Source organism: Phyllopteryx taeniolatus, chromosome 3, assembly GCF_024500385.1.
Source record: "Phyllopteryx taeniolatus isolate TA_2022b chromosome 3, UOR_Ptae_1.2, whole genome shotgun sequence".
NCBI lineage: Eukaryota > Metazoa > Chordata > Actinopteri > Syngnathiformes > Syngnathidae > Phyllopteryx > Phyllopteryx taeniolatus.
In genome coordinates this window covers 28,759,313-28,777,805 of record NC_084504.1, presented here as the reverse complement: position 1 = coordinate 28,777,805, position 18,493 = coordinate 28,759,313, and the positions used below count along the sequence as shown (strand labels likewise).

The 18,493-nt window shown below is 43.3% G+C and overlaps 1 protein-coding gene across 5 annotated transcripts in view; it reads left to right on the top strand.

The window, feature by feature from the left end:
* pnpla7b (patatin-like phospholipase domain containing 7b) overlaps positions 1 to 18,493 on the top strand; it is a 72,959-nt gene that overhangs the window by 10,278 nt on the left and 44,188 nt on the right. For 3 of the 5 annotated variants that reach the window (XM_061768297.1, XM_061768295.1, XM_061768296.1), the window contains exons 4-13: positions 426 to 513; positions 2,341 to 2,420; positions 3,052 to 3,143; positions 5,188 to 5,328; positions 8,435 to 8,594; positions 8,695 to 8,775; positions 9,137 to 9,265; positions 9,525 to 9,605; positions 15,364 to 15,484; positions 15,578 to 15,655. In XM_061768297.1, the coding sequence (XP_061624281.1) occupies positions 426 to 513; positions 2,341 to 2,420; positions 3,052 to 3,143; positions 5,188 to 5,328; positions 8,435 to 8,594; positions 8,695 to 8,775; positions 9,137 to 9,265; positions 9,525 to 9,605; positions 15,364 to 15,484; positions 15,578 to 15,655 (1,051 nt within the window). Of the gene's footprint in view, positions 1 to 425; positions 514 to 1,248; positions 1,385 to 2,340; positions 2,421 to 3,051; positions 3,144 to 5,187; positions 5,329 to 8,434; positions 8,595 to 8,694; positions 8,776 to 9,136; positions 9,266 to 9,524; positions 9,606 to 15,363; positions 15,485 to 15,577; positions 15,656 to 18,493 lie in introns of all 5 variants that reach the window. The other 2 variants (XM_061768298.1, XM_061768299.1) reach the window with 2 other exon arrangements.

Sequence of the window (18,493 nt, the reverse complement as noted above, 5' to 3'; positions counted from 1 at the left end):
AGACGAGTGGCCTTTCATCACCCAAATGTGAGCATAAAAGCGGTTGAAATGTTAAACTACATTCAGTGTTTATGAATGTTCTTATCAGTTCCAATAAAAGTGTTAAATTGATTCACTTGTCATTTGATAATCATCAAGATGGATCTTAAGGACTTCATATGGAATTTTCTAAATGTTTCCAAATAACAATATTATCTAATTGCTTGATGGACCGGCTGTAGTGTGTTCAATGCATTAAAGTCCAAGAATGTTGACGTGGCCCTTGCATTTGTAGATTTTTCTGTATATGGCCCCCGGAGGAAACAGTTTGACACCCCTGGTCTATCCAATACTTATTTTGGTGCAGAAGTAAACATGTTTATGATGATGGTACGCAGAAGTTGTGTTTGTTTTATTAAAGAGGTGTTTGAATGTGTTTCTTTCAGTGGACGGCTATTCTCATTGGAGCTGTGACAGTTGTTTCCCTTGTGGGCGGTGTCGTGTTCCTTCTGTACAGAAGATACAGGCTGTCAAGTCAGTATACTTGTTGGAGTCAGTTTCGATTGAAAACGTACAGATTGGATTTTCCAGTGGTCATTCATCATCATCTGCGATGAGTCATGAGTTTTGACATTATGAAAAACAGAAGCAAATATGTATTAAGGCTGAACACAAGAGTACTGTATGTTGGGATGGATCATTTAAAATAAGAAAGACATACATTTTAATGGTTGACAACTGCCAAACAAATGAAGTCAAATTATCTATTGCTGCCGTCAATGAATCAGAGATTTTACAAAGCTATATGTAAAAAATTGGTTTCTACTTGGGCTCATCCCAACACACAAAGATCAGCGGAAATCATTTTAGTAGCGAATCAACACAATGCGCCTTTTGTTAGACCACGACATGAGGTTTATCCCACCAAAAAAGTGGTAAAAAAAAAAAAACAACAACAACTGTACAGCATGTTATTAATGATTGATTAAAATTCAATATTATTATTATGATTATTATTAATTTTAAAACCACTTAGCATATGTGCCTCCCAGTTCTGAGGACCGGGTTTCAATCCCCGGTGTGGAGTTTGCTTGTTCTCCCCGTGACTGCGTGGCTTTTCTCCCACATCCCCAAAACATGCACGGTAGGTTGATTGAAGACTTTAAATTGCCCGTAGGTGTGAATGTGAGTGCGAATGGTTGTTTGTTTGTATGTGCCCTGCGATGGGTTGGCAACCAGTTCAGGGTCTAACCCGCCTCTCGCCCGAAGATGGCTGGGCTCGGCTCCAGCACCCCCGCGACCCGAGTGAGGGGGACCGGTACAGAAAATGGATGGATAGACACGGACAACCAGTCACAGCATCACTGAGTGGGAACTGAACCCTTGCTCCCTGCATCCAAGTCAGGTGAATGTGCCACTAGACCATCAGTTCCACCAGTTACTTCCCTCCCTATTTTTAACTTTTTACATTTTTTTACTGTTGACAGACCATTTTTGGTTAGACCTAAAAAAAACAAATACAAACAAACAAACATTCACACCTACGGGCAATTTAGAGTCTTCAATCAATCTAGCACGCATGTTTTTGGAATGTGGGAGGAAAGCGGAGTGCCCGGAGAAAACCCACGCAGGCACGGGGAGAACATGCAGACTCCACACAGGCACGGCCGGGATTTGAACCCCGGTCCTCAGAACTGTGAGGCAGACACTCTAACCAGTCGTCCACCGTGCCGCCTATTTCTATCTAGATCTGATAAAAAAAGTATTGGAAGGGTTACACTCGAAATAGATTCATGTGAATAAGACTTAATATTTAGTTACAAATCCCTTGCTTGTAATAACTTCAATTTTAATAATAATTGTAATAATAATTGTACTAATTGTAGCCGCCGACCTCCGTTGCTGTGCCGGGGTTGTCATCGAAACAAAAGCCTTGGTATTGGCCCTGCAGTGGAGAGGTGAAGGGTGAGCAGAGGCTCATTTGCATTAGACCTTAGGACTCACTCCTCACAACAGGATAAGTTCAGCAAGACTAAAAATGTGGGTTTTCAGTCTGCTATAATTCTTGATCGTATCATATCGTACCATGTTATTGAGATATACCTGAGAACTGTTTGAAATTGTGAAAAAAAATGTGCATCGTGTCTCCTTTAACATTTAGTTTTAAGAATGTGAGAATATGAATCGAAAACAAGAACAATTGAAAGATTTTGTTGAAAAAATGTTTGATATTGTTAAAGATATTGTTTATTTACAGCTTTTAGATGTGGAGCCAGAGGCATGTGGTGCATGAGTATAGCACAAATAACAGGAAACGAAACAAATGCGAAGGTCTTAACAAAGATTGTCGGTATGTTTCAGAGGAGGAGGCGGGTGTCCCGCATTATCGCTTTCGAAAAAGAGATAAAGTTCTGTTCTACGGCCGAAAGATCATGAGAAAGGTTAGTATATATCCCGATGCCGCTATCTGGACACACCCCTGTTGTTACGTGGAGTCACTAACAGTATATTTAGTCACCCTTAAGTTCCCACGAACACACAATAAAACATCGGTGAATTTGTTTCAACCATTTGATATTCAGAACATGATCCGTTCATTCATTCCTTCCTCTTCCTCGTAGTGGCTAGTTCAAAATTCCTCCATGTTTCAATGATGCTTTGGAAGGAAGTCATTCCGGTGCCCTCCTGAGTTGTCGTCTTTCTTTCTTCTTCAGAGGACGCGGTTGTAAAATAGGTGATTTGATAGCCCGCTGCCTCCTGAAGAAGTCTCTACACCTTAGCATAGCATACAATGGTATTATAGTTTTCCTGCCATTGTTGTTGAACATTGAAAATCGGTTAAGTAGACACAAGATCTTCACTTTTGGGGCCAGGAAGTGCATCACTCACGTGTGTAGTATGAGACTACTTACGTGGCTTCAGCTCAGATTCATCTTATCTACTGTATATTTACTGAAATTTATAAAAAGACTCCGTGATCTAATGACTGATTGGATATTGACATATAAAATGTGCTATATATTTCATAATAATTTTTGCTCTGATTTTGTTGTCGTTTTATTACTTTTCAAGGTCCAGACGCTGTCCTCTCCCACCACCTCCCCCAACTCTGCTTCCCGGCAGAGGGTGCGGAAAAGGACCAAAGTCCTGTCTATTGCTCGCAAGTCAGTCAAATATTGCTTTTTTTTTTTTTTTTTTTTTTTATCTTGACGGTCATTTTATCTAACCCTCAACGCAGACCTGGGCAATTCTTTTCAATCGGGGGCCACATAAAAACTATACTACTATAACTTTTTTCCTTCTTAATATGAATTTTCTTTCATTGTTTCACAAAACAAAACAGTGAACCACATATTTTGATTGGCTGCTACTTCTAATCAGAAGTGATCAGAAGGATATCCTCTAAATATTGAAATGTATGAATTGGAGTTTAGATCAAAGAGAAAACTAATACAATCGAAGTAATGTGCAGTTCAAAACAACAACACGCATTGCATCACTGTTTCACGTTATTTCTAACTTGTTAATCTTCATAAATCCTGTTTTGCAGTATATTCAATAAGATAAGTAGGAAAAATCAGGCATTGAAAAATGTACTAAGTGGTTTGAACATTTTCAGAGCATTCAGGTAGAAAAATTGTGTCTGTTGTGGGCTTGAACAATCCATCCATCCATTTTCTGAAGTGCTTATCCTCACTAGGGTCACGGATATGCTGGTACCTATATTTTGGGTGAGGCTTCGCAGGGGCTTGAACAAGTGCCTTCAAGATTGGCTGCATGTCTAAGCTCAATACTAAAAACGAGCTGCGTCTCTGGCTATGCAGTGTTTTTTAAAAAGTCCCTGCCTTGTGTGCAGATTGGCCTTTGACTCCTTTGCTCACTCTCCGTCAGTCCAATTCCTGTATTTTCCCTCATGTTTGCTGATGTAGTGGCGTAGTGGATTAAAGTCCTTGCACGCAGCCACTGTCATGTGCCGCAAACGACGCTTGGACTTAAATAAATAAATATTTAGCAGTCCATGTCCTGTTGAAAACGCGGCATTCAGTATCAACTTTTTTTTTTTTTATCGTGACATTTTCATGTCGTCGTGAGCGCATACGGACATATCCGGCTTTTCAAAATGAAAGCAACGCACTTTAATTGCGTGCACGATAAAAATACTTGTTCAAATGTATTTTTGAGGGACATAAAGCGGGACGATGGGGACGCACAAAGGCTAAAAAGTGCCCATGCCAGCCTCAACGAGAACACGCAAAATGATCAGATGTGCTAACCAGTTGTCCACCGTGCCGCCTTATCTGTATTTAAGCATGTAAAAATGTCATTGAACAATGTTCAAAGCTCGCTGCAGCTGAGAAAAGGCCATGTGAGGTGTGGGTGCAGAACCGTAAATCACTGTATCGTCGGCATAAAGATGCAAATTTGCTTTTGATATATTGCGTTCGATGTTATTGATGTAGAGGATGAAGAGGATTGGTCCAAGGACCGAACCTTGAGGAACACCATTTGTTACAATAAGAGAACTGGATGTGATGCCATCTGCCACATTGTGTTCTGTGAGAAAAGTAATGACCAAACCAGCCAACAGTATGATCAGAGAAACCAATACAGTTAGGTTGAGGTCTGGACTGTTGGCTGGCCACTCCAATCTGTCGACTCCCAAATTCTACAGGTTGTTGGTTGGAATTCTATCATAGATTGTGAAGATACTGGATTGCCACTGGTTGTGGAATTTCCTTTTTATATACCTCTGTACTCGATTGCCTTTGCCTCCACCAAAAGGTTGTACTCTGTCAGTGCAGTATAGCATCTTCTCTAAGCTCTGAATGTAACGTTTGTTCACATGTTCAGCCCACACACGGGCGCAATGCACATACGCAGTCGCTCGTCCGACAAATGCACATTCTTGCAAATGGAGCATCATTTAATAGTGAAATGAAAAGGCTTTCCTGAGGTATAAAATGTAATGGCATGAAGCATCGTTGCAAATAAATAAATGAATGAATTGTTAGTTTTTTATTACTTATGAAAGACACTAATCAAGAAGACTATCATGTGTTTCTTAAATAATTGCTACTCGTCTGCATTTATCTGCTTCAGTTCAAGCTATTCAGGCTAAGTTGTTGTGTGTGTGTGCGTGTGTGCACGTGCTTTTGTGTGTGTGTGTGTGCACGTGTCTGTCCATGCACACGTGCATACGTGTATTAGGATCCTCCAAATCCAGAGGGAGCCCCCCTCCTTGCAGCCTAAAGAACCCCCTCCCTGTCTGCTGGAGGCAGACTTGACAGAATTTGATGTGCAGAACTCCCACCTACCATCTGAGGTGCTGTACATGCTTAAAAATGTCAGGTAAGGAGAATAATTGTTGAATAATAACTTCATTTGTATAGCAAACTTCTTAACAGGTTACAAAGTACTGTACATTCCACCATAAACGTGTATAAGCAAACCATTTTGAAGCTAAGCGAAGAGATCTTAATCGATCAGAGGTATTGCGCAAACATTGGGCATAGCTAATACAACAATTTGTAATGTCCTGAAAAAGAAAGAAACTCCTGGTGTACTGAGCAACAGACATCGAACAGGTCGGCCAAGGGTATCAACAGCAGTTGACGACAGGCCATACAACCAGATGCAAACCACTCATCAGCAAAAAGAATCAGAAGGCCAGATTGGATTTTGCAAAGAAGTACAGACATGAACCACAAACATTTTGGAGCAAAATTTGATGGACAGACGAGACCAAGATTAACCTCTACCAAAGTGATGGAAAGGGTAAAGTATGGAGAAAGAAAGGATCTGCTTATGGTCCAAAACACACATGAAGTAATGTCATGGCTTGGTCTTGCATGGCTGCTTCTGGAAAGGGCTCACTAGTCTTTATTGTTTATCAGTTTATTTTTGAAAGGGTCCCCTGGCCATGATGTAAAAAAGCAGTAAAATACATCTACAAGACAATATAATACAGGATACATAATCAAACTATACTATTAAGAGAGAATAAAACCATCATTTTTTCGATCATAACAAAAAAACAACATAACATACTTGTCTTTTAGTGTTGGCAGCTATAGGTGTTAACTAGCCACATTTTCAGTTTTTTTTGTGAAGGCCTTGTATGTTGTAAGCAGTTTAACCTCCTCAGGTACTGAGTTCCACTCACCAGCGCTCCTCACTGACCAGGCTGACTTACTGAAAGTGCTCCTGCGCAGAGGAATGAGACGGTCACCTCTGACAGAGCCTCGAGTGACACGCTCAGAGCTGTTTCTTTGGCTGATGAACTCAGCCAGAGGAGCTGGGGCCAAATCATGCAGTACTTTATAAATCAAATTTAAATCTGCAAATATTTGAAGACTGTCCCAGTTTAAAAGACTGTATTTTTTAAAAATTGCACAGTGATGATAGTGCCTTGGTTTTTTATCCATCACTTTAATTACTTGTTTGTGCAAAACTTCCAATGGTTTTTTTGCATTCTGACCAGCCTGGGACCAACTGGTTATGCAATAGTTAAAGTGACTAAGAATCATTGAATGCAGGTAAATTTTTGCAGCTTCAGTATGTACGTGTGTATATATATATATATATATATATTGTTGATTTGAAAACTCCAGTAATGAATATATACTATATTGGCAGAAGTATTCGCTCATCTGCCTTGAGTCGCATATTATCTCATTCTAAATCCATATGGGTGGCACGGTGAGCAACTGGTTAGCACAGCTGCCTCACATTTCTGAGGACCGGGGTTCAAATCCCGGCCCCGCCTGTTTGGAGTTTGCATGTTCTCCCCGTGCCTGCGTGGGTTTTCTCCGGGCACTCCGGTTTCCTCCCACATCCCAAAAACATGCATGGTAGGTTATTTCCAGACTCTAAATTGCCCGTAGGTGTGAATGTGAGTGCGAATGATTGTTTGTTTGTATGTGCCCTGCGATTGACTGGCAACCAGTTCAGGGTGTACCCCGCCTCTCACTCGAAGATAGCTGGGATAGGCTCCAGCATGCCCGTGACCCTAGTGAGGAAAAGCGGTACAGAAAATGGATGGATGGATGGATGGATAAATCCATATGGTTTAATATGATGTAATACAACCCCAATTCCAAGGAAGTTGGGACGCTGTGTTAAACATAAATAAAAACAATACAATGATTTGCAAATCATGTTCAACCTATATTTAATTGAATTCACTGAAAAGACAGGATATTTAATGTTCAAACCGATAAACTTGATTGTTTTTAGCAAATATTCATTAACTTAGAATTTTATGGCTGCAACACGTTCCAAAAAAGCTGGGACAGGGTTAACAACATTCAAGAAATGTTTGGGAACTGAGGACACCAATTGTTGAAGCTTTGTAGGTGGAATTCTTTCCCATTCTTGCTTGATGTACAGCTTCATCTGTTCAACAGTTCGGGGTCTCCGTTGTCATATTTTACGCTTGATAATGCGCCACACATTTTCAATGGGAGACAGGTCTGGACTGCGGGCAGGCCAGTCTATTACCCGCACTCTTTTACTACAAAGACACGCTGTTGTAACACGTGCAGAATGTGGTTTGGCATTCTCTTGCTGAAATAAGCAGGGGCGTCCATGAAAAAGACATTGCTTGGATGGCAGCATATGTTTCTCCAAAACCTGTATGTACCTTTCAGCATGAATGGTGCCTTCACAGATGTGTAAGTTACCCATGCCATTGGCACTAACACAGCCCCATACCATCACAGATGCTGGCTTTTGAATTTTGCGTCCATAACAGTCCGGATGGTTCTTTTCCTCTTTGGCCCGGAGGACACGACGTCCACAATTTCCCAAAACAATTTGAAACGTGGACTTGTCGGACCACAGAACACTTTTCCACTTTGCATCAGTCCATCTTAGATGAGCTCGGGCCCAGAGAAGCCGGCGGCGTTTCTGGGTGTTGTTGATAAATGGCTTTTGCTTTGCATAGTAGAGTTTCAAGTTGGACTTACGGATGTAGCGCCGAACTGTATTCACTGACATTGGTTTTCTGAAGTGTTCCTGAGCCCATGTGGTGATGGATGAGAGAGTTTGATGTGGATGAACTTGACTGGCCTGCACAATCCTGACCTCAATCCTATAGAACAGTTTTGAATGAATTTGAGCGGAGACTGAGAGCCAGGCCTTCTCATCCAACATCTGTGTGTAACCTCACAAATGCGCTTCTGGAAAAATGGTCATAAATTCCCATGAACACACTCCTAAACCTTGTGGAAAGCCTTTCCAGAAGAGTTTAAGATGTTGTAATTGCAGAGGGTGGAATGATGTCATATTAAACCTGACGGATTACGAATGGGATGTCACTTCAATTATTTTTTGAGTCAAGGCAGGTGAGCAAATCCTTTTGGTAATATAGTGTATGTTTGAGTTGAGTATACTGTATACTCTATATCATAAGTATATAGTCACTATAATAACAGTGAAAGTATGTTTTCTGTAGGGTGCTCGGACACTTTGAGAAGCCTCTCTTCCTCGAGCTTTGTCGTCACATGGTGCTGATCCAGCTGCATCAGGGAGAGGCTCTGTTCCGTCCAGGTGATACAGATGACAGTATTTACGTTGTTCAAGATGGCCGCCTAGAGCTGTGCATCCGTGAGAGTGTAAGACCACAGGAGTGTCGATTATTTTCTTTGTTCGGCCCATGTCAATGTTTCTGAATCAGTGTGCCGTGATAATGAGATTTGTCCGTTTTTGCTGCAGGACGGTACAGATGCTTTGGTAAAGGAGGTTTTACAAGGAGACAGTGTCCACAGTTTGCTCAGTATCTTAGACATCATCACTGTAAGTCTCAGTTCAACTATTTATTAACTATTGGTGTTTTAGTGTATTTTACATTTAGGAAATGCAATGTTATTTGTCTTGTGTATCACTTATTACTGGCAGTAAGACAGTATATTACCTCGTCATGCATTTTTTAATTTTTTATTTAGCGGATAAAATACTTCAGCCCTCAGCCAGAAGGTTGTGTTTTTGAATGTAAAACTAATACGGTTGCAATCAAGATGGATGTTTATGTATTTGACATTTAAATCTACTGTATATTGAAAACATGACTGCACATATTTGCAATGTACTCTGTGTTGTTGAACTAATATTCAAAGCATGTATGTTTCTCAACACAATTGTTTCATCGTAATTTAAGGGCTACCCAGCGCCATACAAGACGGTAACTGCTCGGGCTGCTGTCCCCTCCACTGTGCTGCGTCTTCCAGCAGCAGCATTTCAGTCAGTCTTTGACAAATATCCTGAAACTCTGGTCCGTGTCATTCAGGTGAAGTGAGCAGTGTTTCATAAAAGTATTTCAATAATCCAGTGATTTACAAGCGATACATTGACAGACGTGCCCTGCGATTGGCTGGCAACCAGTCTGGGTGTGACTCGCCTCTCGCCCGAAGTCAGCTGGGATAGGCTCCAGGACATCCGCGACCCTAGTGAGGAGAAGCGGAATCGAAGACGGATGGATGGATGGATGGATGGACACTGACAGACATTGGTAACACATGTTAAACAAACACTTTTCTCATGTGTAGATCATCATGGTGCGTCTCCAGAGAGTGACCTTCCTTGCCTTACACAACTATCTTGGCCTAACAACCGAGCTCTTCAACATGGTAAGCTTATTTTTCTCAAGGATGTTGTTTTCATTGCTGTTGTTTGATTGTTTGCAACCTTGCAAATTTTAGAGGAAATGTAATGAAAACTACAGGGGAGTTTGGGGACAAATGAAAAGGGACTTAACTACGAAACAGTACAGGTAAACATGCGTGAAAAAAGGCTGCACTCGTGACGTAAGTGTAAAATGAGTGGATGCCTGTTGAGCGCTGCTAAAACTGGGAATATCTGTGATCGTTAGCCCAATCCCAAATTTTTATAATTTGTACTCGGTAATCAGCAAATTGTACTCGCGCAGCGAAGATCACGTGAGGCAGGCGGGTCTGTTCTGCCGGTGACTCGACAGGATGTCGACAGGTTGAGTTGAAGTAAAAGACAAAAAGCGCACAAGCAACATTTTTGCCACACGCTCAAAGGGAAATCGCACACGCAAATTCTTCCTACCTGGTTAAGCTTGCGGGAGACTCAACTCTTAACGCAAAAGCGTAGGGCAGAGTGTCTCTGAAGTCCGCGAGGGTTGGCGGCGGCTGGGAAGGGTTTTGCCGGCCTGAACACATGTGCCTCGCCCACCCTCATGCGCGGAGAGGAGGCTTTGGGCCAGAAGCCAAAGTTTCAGGCGGAGCAGGAAGACCAGAGACAAAAGAACTTAATGTCAGTGATCATCATCACACAATCATATCGTTCTTTTCCAACAGATTTTCAGAGCGGACCTGTGTAGGAAAATACAGTCATGAGTGACACTGGTATCATGATATACGCTTGGTTCATTTGGCATAAAAACAGAAATTTAACATGCTAAATCTGTAGTCAGGAACACTCAGCTTGCAGTAACTCTTAAGCACCAGCGGGCGTCGCTCATGCACTACTAATGATCCAAGAGAGTCCGCTCATGCACTTCTGATGATCCCAGAGAGTCTGGTGGGACATTAAAAAGGACCCACGGTCGGTTGTAATTCCTCTGGATGAGTTCGTCTGGAGGTTGGTGGCTAATAAATCAATTGAGGCCTGTCTAACTAATAAATCCATTGTCGTCAATTATTCCAAACTGTCTAAATTGATCAGGGGGCCTCCCAGATTCTTAATCACTGAGTCAGTCTGCAGAAGAAGGTCTCTGTTGGGAGAGTCATAAAAATCAGAATCAAAATCATCTTTATTTGCCAAGTATGTCCAAAAAACCCACAAGGAATTTGTCTCCGGTTTTTGGAGCCGCTCTAGTACGACAACAGACAGTCAATTTACGGAACACTTTGGAGACAAAAAAACAAACAGTCACTAAGCAATAAAGGGTTGCTAGTTTATCTGGTAATCCCTGTGCATTTTTTTTTTTTGACAATTGTGCTAAAAGATGCGTTGTCCTCTAGCACTTAGAGCAGTTTGAATGACTAATATTGCAAAAGTCCGGTGCAATGACCATTGTGCAAAGGGCGCCGAGACTTCAAGTGAGTTGCGCGATAATCTGGGACAATGTCGATTGTGCAAATATTGCAGATACTTCTCAATCAGTGCACAAATGGAGCAGATGCTACTCTGGCATGAGTGGCCAGTATTGGTCAACAACAACAGATATGCAAATAGTGCAGCGTGGCGAGACTACTACAGTGAGTGCACGAGTAATATATAATTGGCGCGACAGAAATGTGACAACAAACTCAAGCCAAAAACAAACAAACAAACAAAATAAATAAAATGGAAAAAAAATTTAAAATTAAAAAACGCCAGCATGTTGCAATGGAATTGTAGGTTAGGTGTTTAAGAAGTCGATTGCAAGAGAGAAGAAGCTGTTGGGCTCAGTTGAGTTAAAACAGACGTGCGCTGCACAAACTGATCTGTTGGTCAAGGGTCAGGAGGCAGGAATGCAAAGGTCACCAGGTCCCTGAGTCCATAGTGATGTGGGGAATATTCGTTACAACACCCCACATAATGATGATGATTTTGGTTGAATGACTATATCTCTCTTATATCTTTTGAATGTTAGGCTTTAATTTAGACTTTTGAGGTAGGGTTTTCATTTTTATTGTGGCTATTCTTCCCAGGAGTGATATAGTTATTCCAGTGTCTTAAGTCAGCTGAGATGTTTTCCAGAAGTGGTGTGTAATTTAAATTGGTTAGCTCTGTGAGTTGTGCCGAAATATTAATACCTAAATACTTAATGTTTCCTATAGGAATGAGGTAATCTGGGATTTCATCTGCAGGATTCTATGAGTCCCCTCCTTGAGCCGTCACTTTAGCGTGGTGGAGGGCTTTGTGTGTCCCAATGATCCTAGGAGCTAAGTTGTCTGGGGCTTTATGCCCCTGGCAGGGTCACACATGGCAAACAGGTCCTAGGTGAGGGACCAGACAAAGCACGGCTCAAAGACCCCTTATGATGATGACAAACGATGGACTTGCCTGGATGCGGGTCACCGGGGCCCCCCTCTGGAGCCAGGCCTGGAGGTGGGGCTCGAAGGCGAGCGCCTGGTGGCCGGGCTGCACCCATGGGGCCCGGCCGGGCACAGCCCGAAGGCGGGGACCTTGGCGAACCGATCCCGGCTACAGAAGCTGGCTCTAGGGACGTGGAACGTCACCAGAACGTCTCTGGGGTTGTCACCGAGGTGGTTAAAAAGCTCCTCGGTGGCAAGGCTCCGGGGGTTGATGAGATTCGCCCGGAGATCCTAAAGGGTCTGTATGTTGTGGGGCTGTCCTGGTTAACACGCCTCTGCAACATCGCGTGGTCATCGGCAGACTGGGGTGTTGGTCCCCCTTTTTAAGAAGGGGGACCGGAGGGTGTGTTCCAACTACAGGGGGGTCACACTCCTCAGCCTCCCTGCTCAGGTCTCTTCAGGGGTGCTGGAGAGGAGGGTCTGTCGGGAAGTTGAATCTCAGATTCAGGAGGAGCAGTGTGGTTTTCGTCCTGGCCGTGGAACAGTGGACCAGCTCTACACCCTTGGCAGGGTCCTCGAGGGTGCATGGGAGTTCGCCCAACCAGTCTACATCTGTTTTGTGGATATAGAGAAGGCGTTCGACCGTATCCCTCGGGCGGTCCAGTGGGGGGTGCTTCGAGAGTATGGGGTACCGAATCCCCTGATACGACCAGAGTCAGAGTTTGGTCCGCATATCCAGCAGTATGTCGGACTCGTTTCCGGTGAGGGTTGAACTCCGCCAAGGCTGCCCTTTGTCACCGATTCTGTTCATAACTTTTATGGACAGAATTTCTAGGCGCAGCCGAGGCGTAGAGGGGGTCCGGTTTGGTGGCCTCAGTATTGCATCTCTGCTTTTTGCTGATGATGTGGTTCAATTGGCTTCATCAAGCCGTGACCTCCAACTCTCACTGGAGCAGTTCGCAGCTGAGTGTGAAGTGGCTGGGATGAGAATCAGCACCTCCAAATCTGAGACCAAGGTCCTCTGTCGGAAAAGGTTCGAGTGCCCTCTCGAGGTCGGGGATGAGATCCTGCCCCAAGTGGAGGAGTTCAAGTATCTTGGGGTCTTGTTCACGAGTGAGGGAAGAATGGAACGGGAGCTCGGTGCAGCGTCTGCAGTGATGCGGACGCCTCCCCATTGAGGTGTTCCGCGGCTCGTCCCGCCGGGAGGAGACCCCGGGGACGACCCGGGACACGCCGGAGAGAATACGTCCTTCGGCTGGCCTGGGAACGCCTCGGGATCCCCCCGGAAGAGCTGGATGAAGTGGCTGGGGAGAGGGAAGTCTGGGGGTCCCTGCTAAAGCTATTTCCCCGCGACCCGACCTCGGATAAGCGGTAGAAAATGGATGGATGGATGGATATAATCCATAATCTTAATTCTTTGCCTGCGATTGAATGCCATTGACATTCAATGGCACAAAAGTGTGACATATAGAAGAAGAAGAAGCCGAAGAAGAATCACTTTGTCATGAACATGCATGCATGCACACGAAATGTGTTCTCTGCATTTTACCCATCACAGTGAACACACATAATGGGGGCATGTATAGTAATTTTAAATAGATTTCGTACTATATATTGTTTGTTGTTGTTGTTTTTGACAGTTTTCTGGGAATTTTTTGGTATTGTTTTGACATGTTATTTAAAGAGGGTGATACAGATGGTATATTTAAGTACAGCAAAGCCAGGGTACATATGTAGAAGGCTAGCAAACAAACATTGAAGATAGAAAACAAACAGTGATCAGGGGATAATATGGTGTGTGGTAGTTATTTGTCGTGCACAAGTAAAGTTTTGCGCGACTTGTGTGTTTAGTGTGTCTGGAAACAAGCAGAGCAGGAAAACAAACAGAAAGGAGTGAGAATTCATGCTGGTGCCATGCATGATTACATTCTCTTGTTTGTCTTAGCAAAAATGGAAATAATGGAACTAAATACATTACTCTTTTGACAGCTAATAACGACAACACATCAGAAGTAGTACTTATCGAGAAGAGCCAGGGCGTGACATTGGCATCACGAAACAGTTTGCCGTTGACGTATAGCTTGTAGACAACTAGCCACGCTCGTTTGCCTTTCTCACGGTGGTTCTTCATCATCGGGTACAAGATTTTACTCCTCGTTGATTTCCTTGGGGAACTGGTCGTTCATTCCAAACGAAGTCCTTTTGAGTTCATGACCTTTTGATTTCATGAGCCCTTTTTGTTGGAAGTGTTCAAACTTTCCAATGATGGGACGTGGTCGGTTTCCTGGACGAGAGCCTCCCAATCGATGAACGGGGTGAAAGGTAATCTTGTCGACTGTATCTTGCTGTATCTTGAGCGCGGACATCATGAATTTAGTAATCTGCGCCTCGAGGTCTTCCGGTGCGTTTTCTGGAATGCCCGAGAAAATGAGATTGTCGCACATGCTTCGTTATTGAATGTCCAGCGTAGTTTCTTTCATGATTTCATATTCCAGTCTAAGAGTTTTTACTTCTGCTGAGGTTGACATCATGTTTCATCGGAGCGCAGCATTATCTCATCTTTGCTCCTTGACCTGTTGCTGTGTGAACTCCAAGCTGTTTCTGAGTTCGGTGATCTCTTGGTGAAGCAAATCAAGTGTAATTGACAATTTCTTGTCGATTGAGTGGAGAACACTTGTCTGTGTCTCTGTCGAATCAAGTAAATCGTCAGTCGAAGTCGAAGAATCTGCATTTTTTTTCTCTTCAGTGGCTGCTCAACGTGGGGTCCGGCATCTTCCATGACAGACGAGTTGGCGTTGACTTCGCTGCGAGAATCTCAAGTGTTCCTCTGAGAGTTACCGCTGTTAGCGAAGCTGGTGAAGGAAAAGAGAAAAGAGCGAAGCGACAATCCGCTGAAAAAGGAAAAAGACTATGAAAAAATAGATTTTGTCTTGTAGTAGCTGCTTTTCCAGATCTATGCAAGGGGCGCCGCCTTGTTTTTCATCTCGCAATCTCTCGCGTTGTCACAACATGCTAACCTCCTGCTCCCCTGTTTTGGATTCCAAAAGAATGATACCATTCTTGGTTGGGCCGTGCCTGTAACTTAGAGGATAAATACTTGGGTTTCCACACCAACACTCAGCCTAGACCTCTCCTATCTAGCCTTCATGCATAAACTGATTAAGCCTGTTCGAATGAGAGGTGAAACAACAGTCAACAACCAGTCCAGTTGAGATCGATTCAATGCCCTAAGAATACTATGACCTGGATAGATTAGAATACCCACAGGTATTAGTCCACTGTTGACTCAATGATGTTCATGTTATGGTAGAGAGTTTTTTTTTTTCCCTCCCACATTTACTGTAGGTGACAAAGTTTTATATGGAGGGCTGTTCTGACTGACTTTCACATGTTTCAGGATAGTCAAGCCATCTCCTTGCTGTCAGTGGCTCATGTTTTAGGAGAGATTCATCCGCACAGAGGTCTCCGCAGGCACCCTTCCCACTCTGATGAGTTAGGGTCTGAAAAGGCAGACCCAGGTCAGGGAACACATTTGCAAAATAAGTTTGGACATGCATTTTTTGTTATTCTTGGGATGTAATATTACCTTATGTTTTTATTTGTTGAAACAGAAAAGACCAGCCTTTCTGAAAATTCAAGCTCAAAATACAAGAAATCTTGCTTACCGTCCACACCAATCGCTGTTACAGGTAATACCTCATTCATTATTTTCTATAATAGTAACATGGAATTCCGTTTTAAGTAGGTTCTAATAAATTCTTGGAAAATGGATCTGCTCTGTATTCTGGAGATTTCATTAGACTTCCAGTATAGTGTATGCTGAAAAGTAGGATTCATTGCATTATTCAGCAAGTTCAAATTCTTTTAGCACAGGAAATGTTTGCCATGAGCAGTAAGACTTGTGTATGTGGAATATTTTTCCTTTTCATCGAAAAGCAACAGTCATTGTACAGAAACAGACTCACAATGCATTATGATAGCAGAAATGTACAGTACTGTAAAAAGGTTTAGGCCTAGTACACACATGGTAAATGGAGTGCACTTTATCTACACCATCCCAGTCCCCAAAGCACTTCACAGAGGCTTACACTGACCCATTCACAGGCTTATTCAAACACCAATGAGCCAGTGCTTCCATGTAAGATTCTGCCAGGCCGACTGGGAGCAAGTTCAGGGTCTTGCCCCAGGATACTTCAACAGCGGACAGTCGGAACCAGGATTCGAACCGATTTCCCTTGTGTCACAAATGTACAGTACTGTGAAAAGGTTTAGGCCTAGTACACACATGGTAAATGGAGTGCACTTTATCTACACCATCCCAGTGCCCAAAGCACTTCACAGAGGCTTACACTGACCCATTCACAGGCTTATTCATACACCAATGAGCTAGTGCTTCCATGTAAGATTCTGCCAGGCCGACTGGGAGCAAGTTCAGGGTCTTGCCCCAGGATACTTCAACAGCGGACAGTCGGAACCAGGATTCGAACCGATTTCCCTTGTGTCACTGGATAATCCGCTTTACCAACTGAGCTATAGCCGCTCAAAAAACCATAGCCCATAAAAATAATCGGGCTGATCGCGTTTGATTGCACAACATTTCTGTCTAACGACTAGATTCTAGATGTGTGTGGAAACCTAATCTTTATGTGTATGTTGTCCTCCTTGGAAAACTGAGACCAATTCCTTTTGGGTTTTTTTTAAACTGAAAACGTGGGTTTGACATCAAAAGATGTATGATCCAAGAGATAAACATTTCATCTTTCATTTTAAATTTTGATCTAAATCGGACACACAACTTCGAAGACATCATCTTTTCGTTGAATCCACTTATTTTCATGTGAACTAAACTATTGGAGCATAGACTGACAGGTGTTCTTTTTCTTCCAGATGTGTCCTATTACATTGATTATTCAAACAATCTATGCTCAGTTTTAGATTCGGTTTTTGCCTGGAAAAATACTTTAATACTAGTTAGAGTTGTAAGCAACATGAAAACCAGGGCGCTGGATGAACATTGAGCAGTTGTGAAGCCGAAAGATGATATAAAATGATTCAGAGCCATTGCAAAGACATTAGTGAATACAACCATTGAGAATGACAAGGACAAGAAAGAAATCACTGGTGCAGTAAGTCACAGGCGACGAACGGTAGATCAAGGAAAAGAGCAGCAGTTGACGACAGAAACATTGCTAGACCTGTAAGTGGGCCCAAAACAAAATGTCATGGTTCCAGCAATATTTTTTTTGATGCAGAAAATTGATTAGATGATCCTGAATAATTCATAAAGCTAACATCTCAAAATTAATTCACTGCCAAAACAATAAAGGAGTTAATCAGGGGCCAGCAGTGGAAGGTTTTAGAATGGCCAAGTCAATCTCCAGACTTAAACCTGCTGAAGAGGAGAGTGAAGGGAGGAGCTCCCAAGACAAACAACGACTAAAATAGTGAAAGCCTGGAAGCGTCAAAAGAGAAGAATGTAAAGGTTTGGTGATATAAATGAGTTACACACTTGATGGAATTATTACAATCAAGGCATTTGCAACTATGACAAGCAAACAGGAAGCCTTATTGACTTGAATCATTTTTAGCCTATGTTTTCTAATGTGTTTGCTCTTCTCAAAATTCGGTGTTTCATTACAAATAATGTTCTCTTCTGAGCTGTGTATCTGATCCAGTAAATACCTGGATGACCGAGCTTCTCACCCTATCTCTAAGGGAGAAGCCCGGACACCCTGCGGAGGAAACTCATTTCGACCGCTTGTATCCGGGATCTTGTTCTTTCGGTCACGACCCACAGCTCGTGACCATAGGTGAGGGTAGGAACGTAGATCGACGGGTAAATCGAGAGCTTTGCCTTTCGGCTTAGCTCCTTCTTTACCACAACGGATCAATACAAAGTCCGCATCACTGCAGACGCTGCACCGATCGGCCTGTCGATCTCCCGTTCCATTCTTCCCTCACTCGTGAACAAGACCCCAAGATACTTGAACTCCTCCACTTGGGGCAGGATCTCATCCCCGACCTGGAGAGGGCACGCCACCCTTTTCCGACTGAGGACCTTGGTCTCAGATTTGGAGGAGCTGATTCTCATCCCAGCCGCTTCACACTCAGCTGCAAACCGCTCCAGTGAGAGTTGGAGATCACAGCTTCATGAAGCCAACAGAACCACATCATCTGCAAAAAGCAGAGATTCAATACTGAGGCCACCAAACCGGACCTCCTCTACGCCTTGGCTGCACCTTGAAATTCTGTCCATAAAAGTTATGAACAGAATCGGTGACAAAGGGCAGCCTTGGCGGAGTCCAACTTACTCCCGGATATGCGGCCCAAACTCTGACTCCGGTCATACAGGGACCGAACAGGGGGTTCGGTACCCCATACTCCTGAAGCACCCCTCACAGAGACTCCCCGAGGGACACGGTCGAACGCCTTCTCCAAGTCCACAAAACACATGTAGACTGGTTGGGCGAACTCCCACGCACCCTCGAGGACCCTGCTGATGTCCCCGATGTCCACGCGATGTTGCA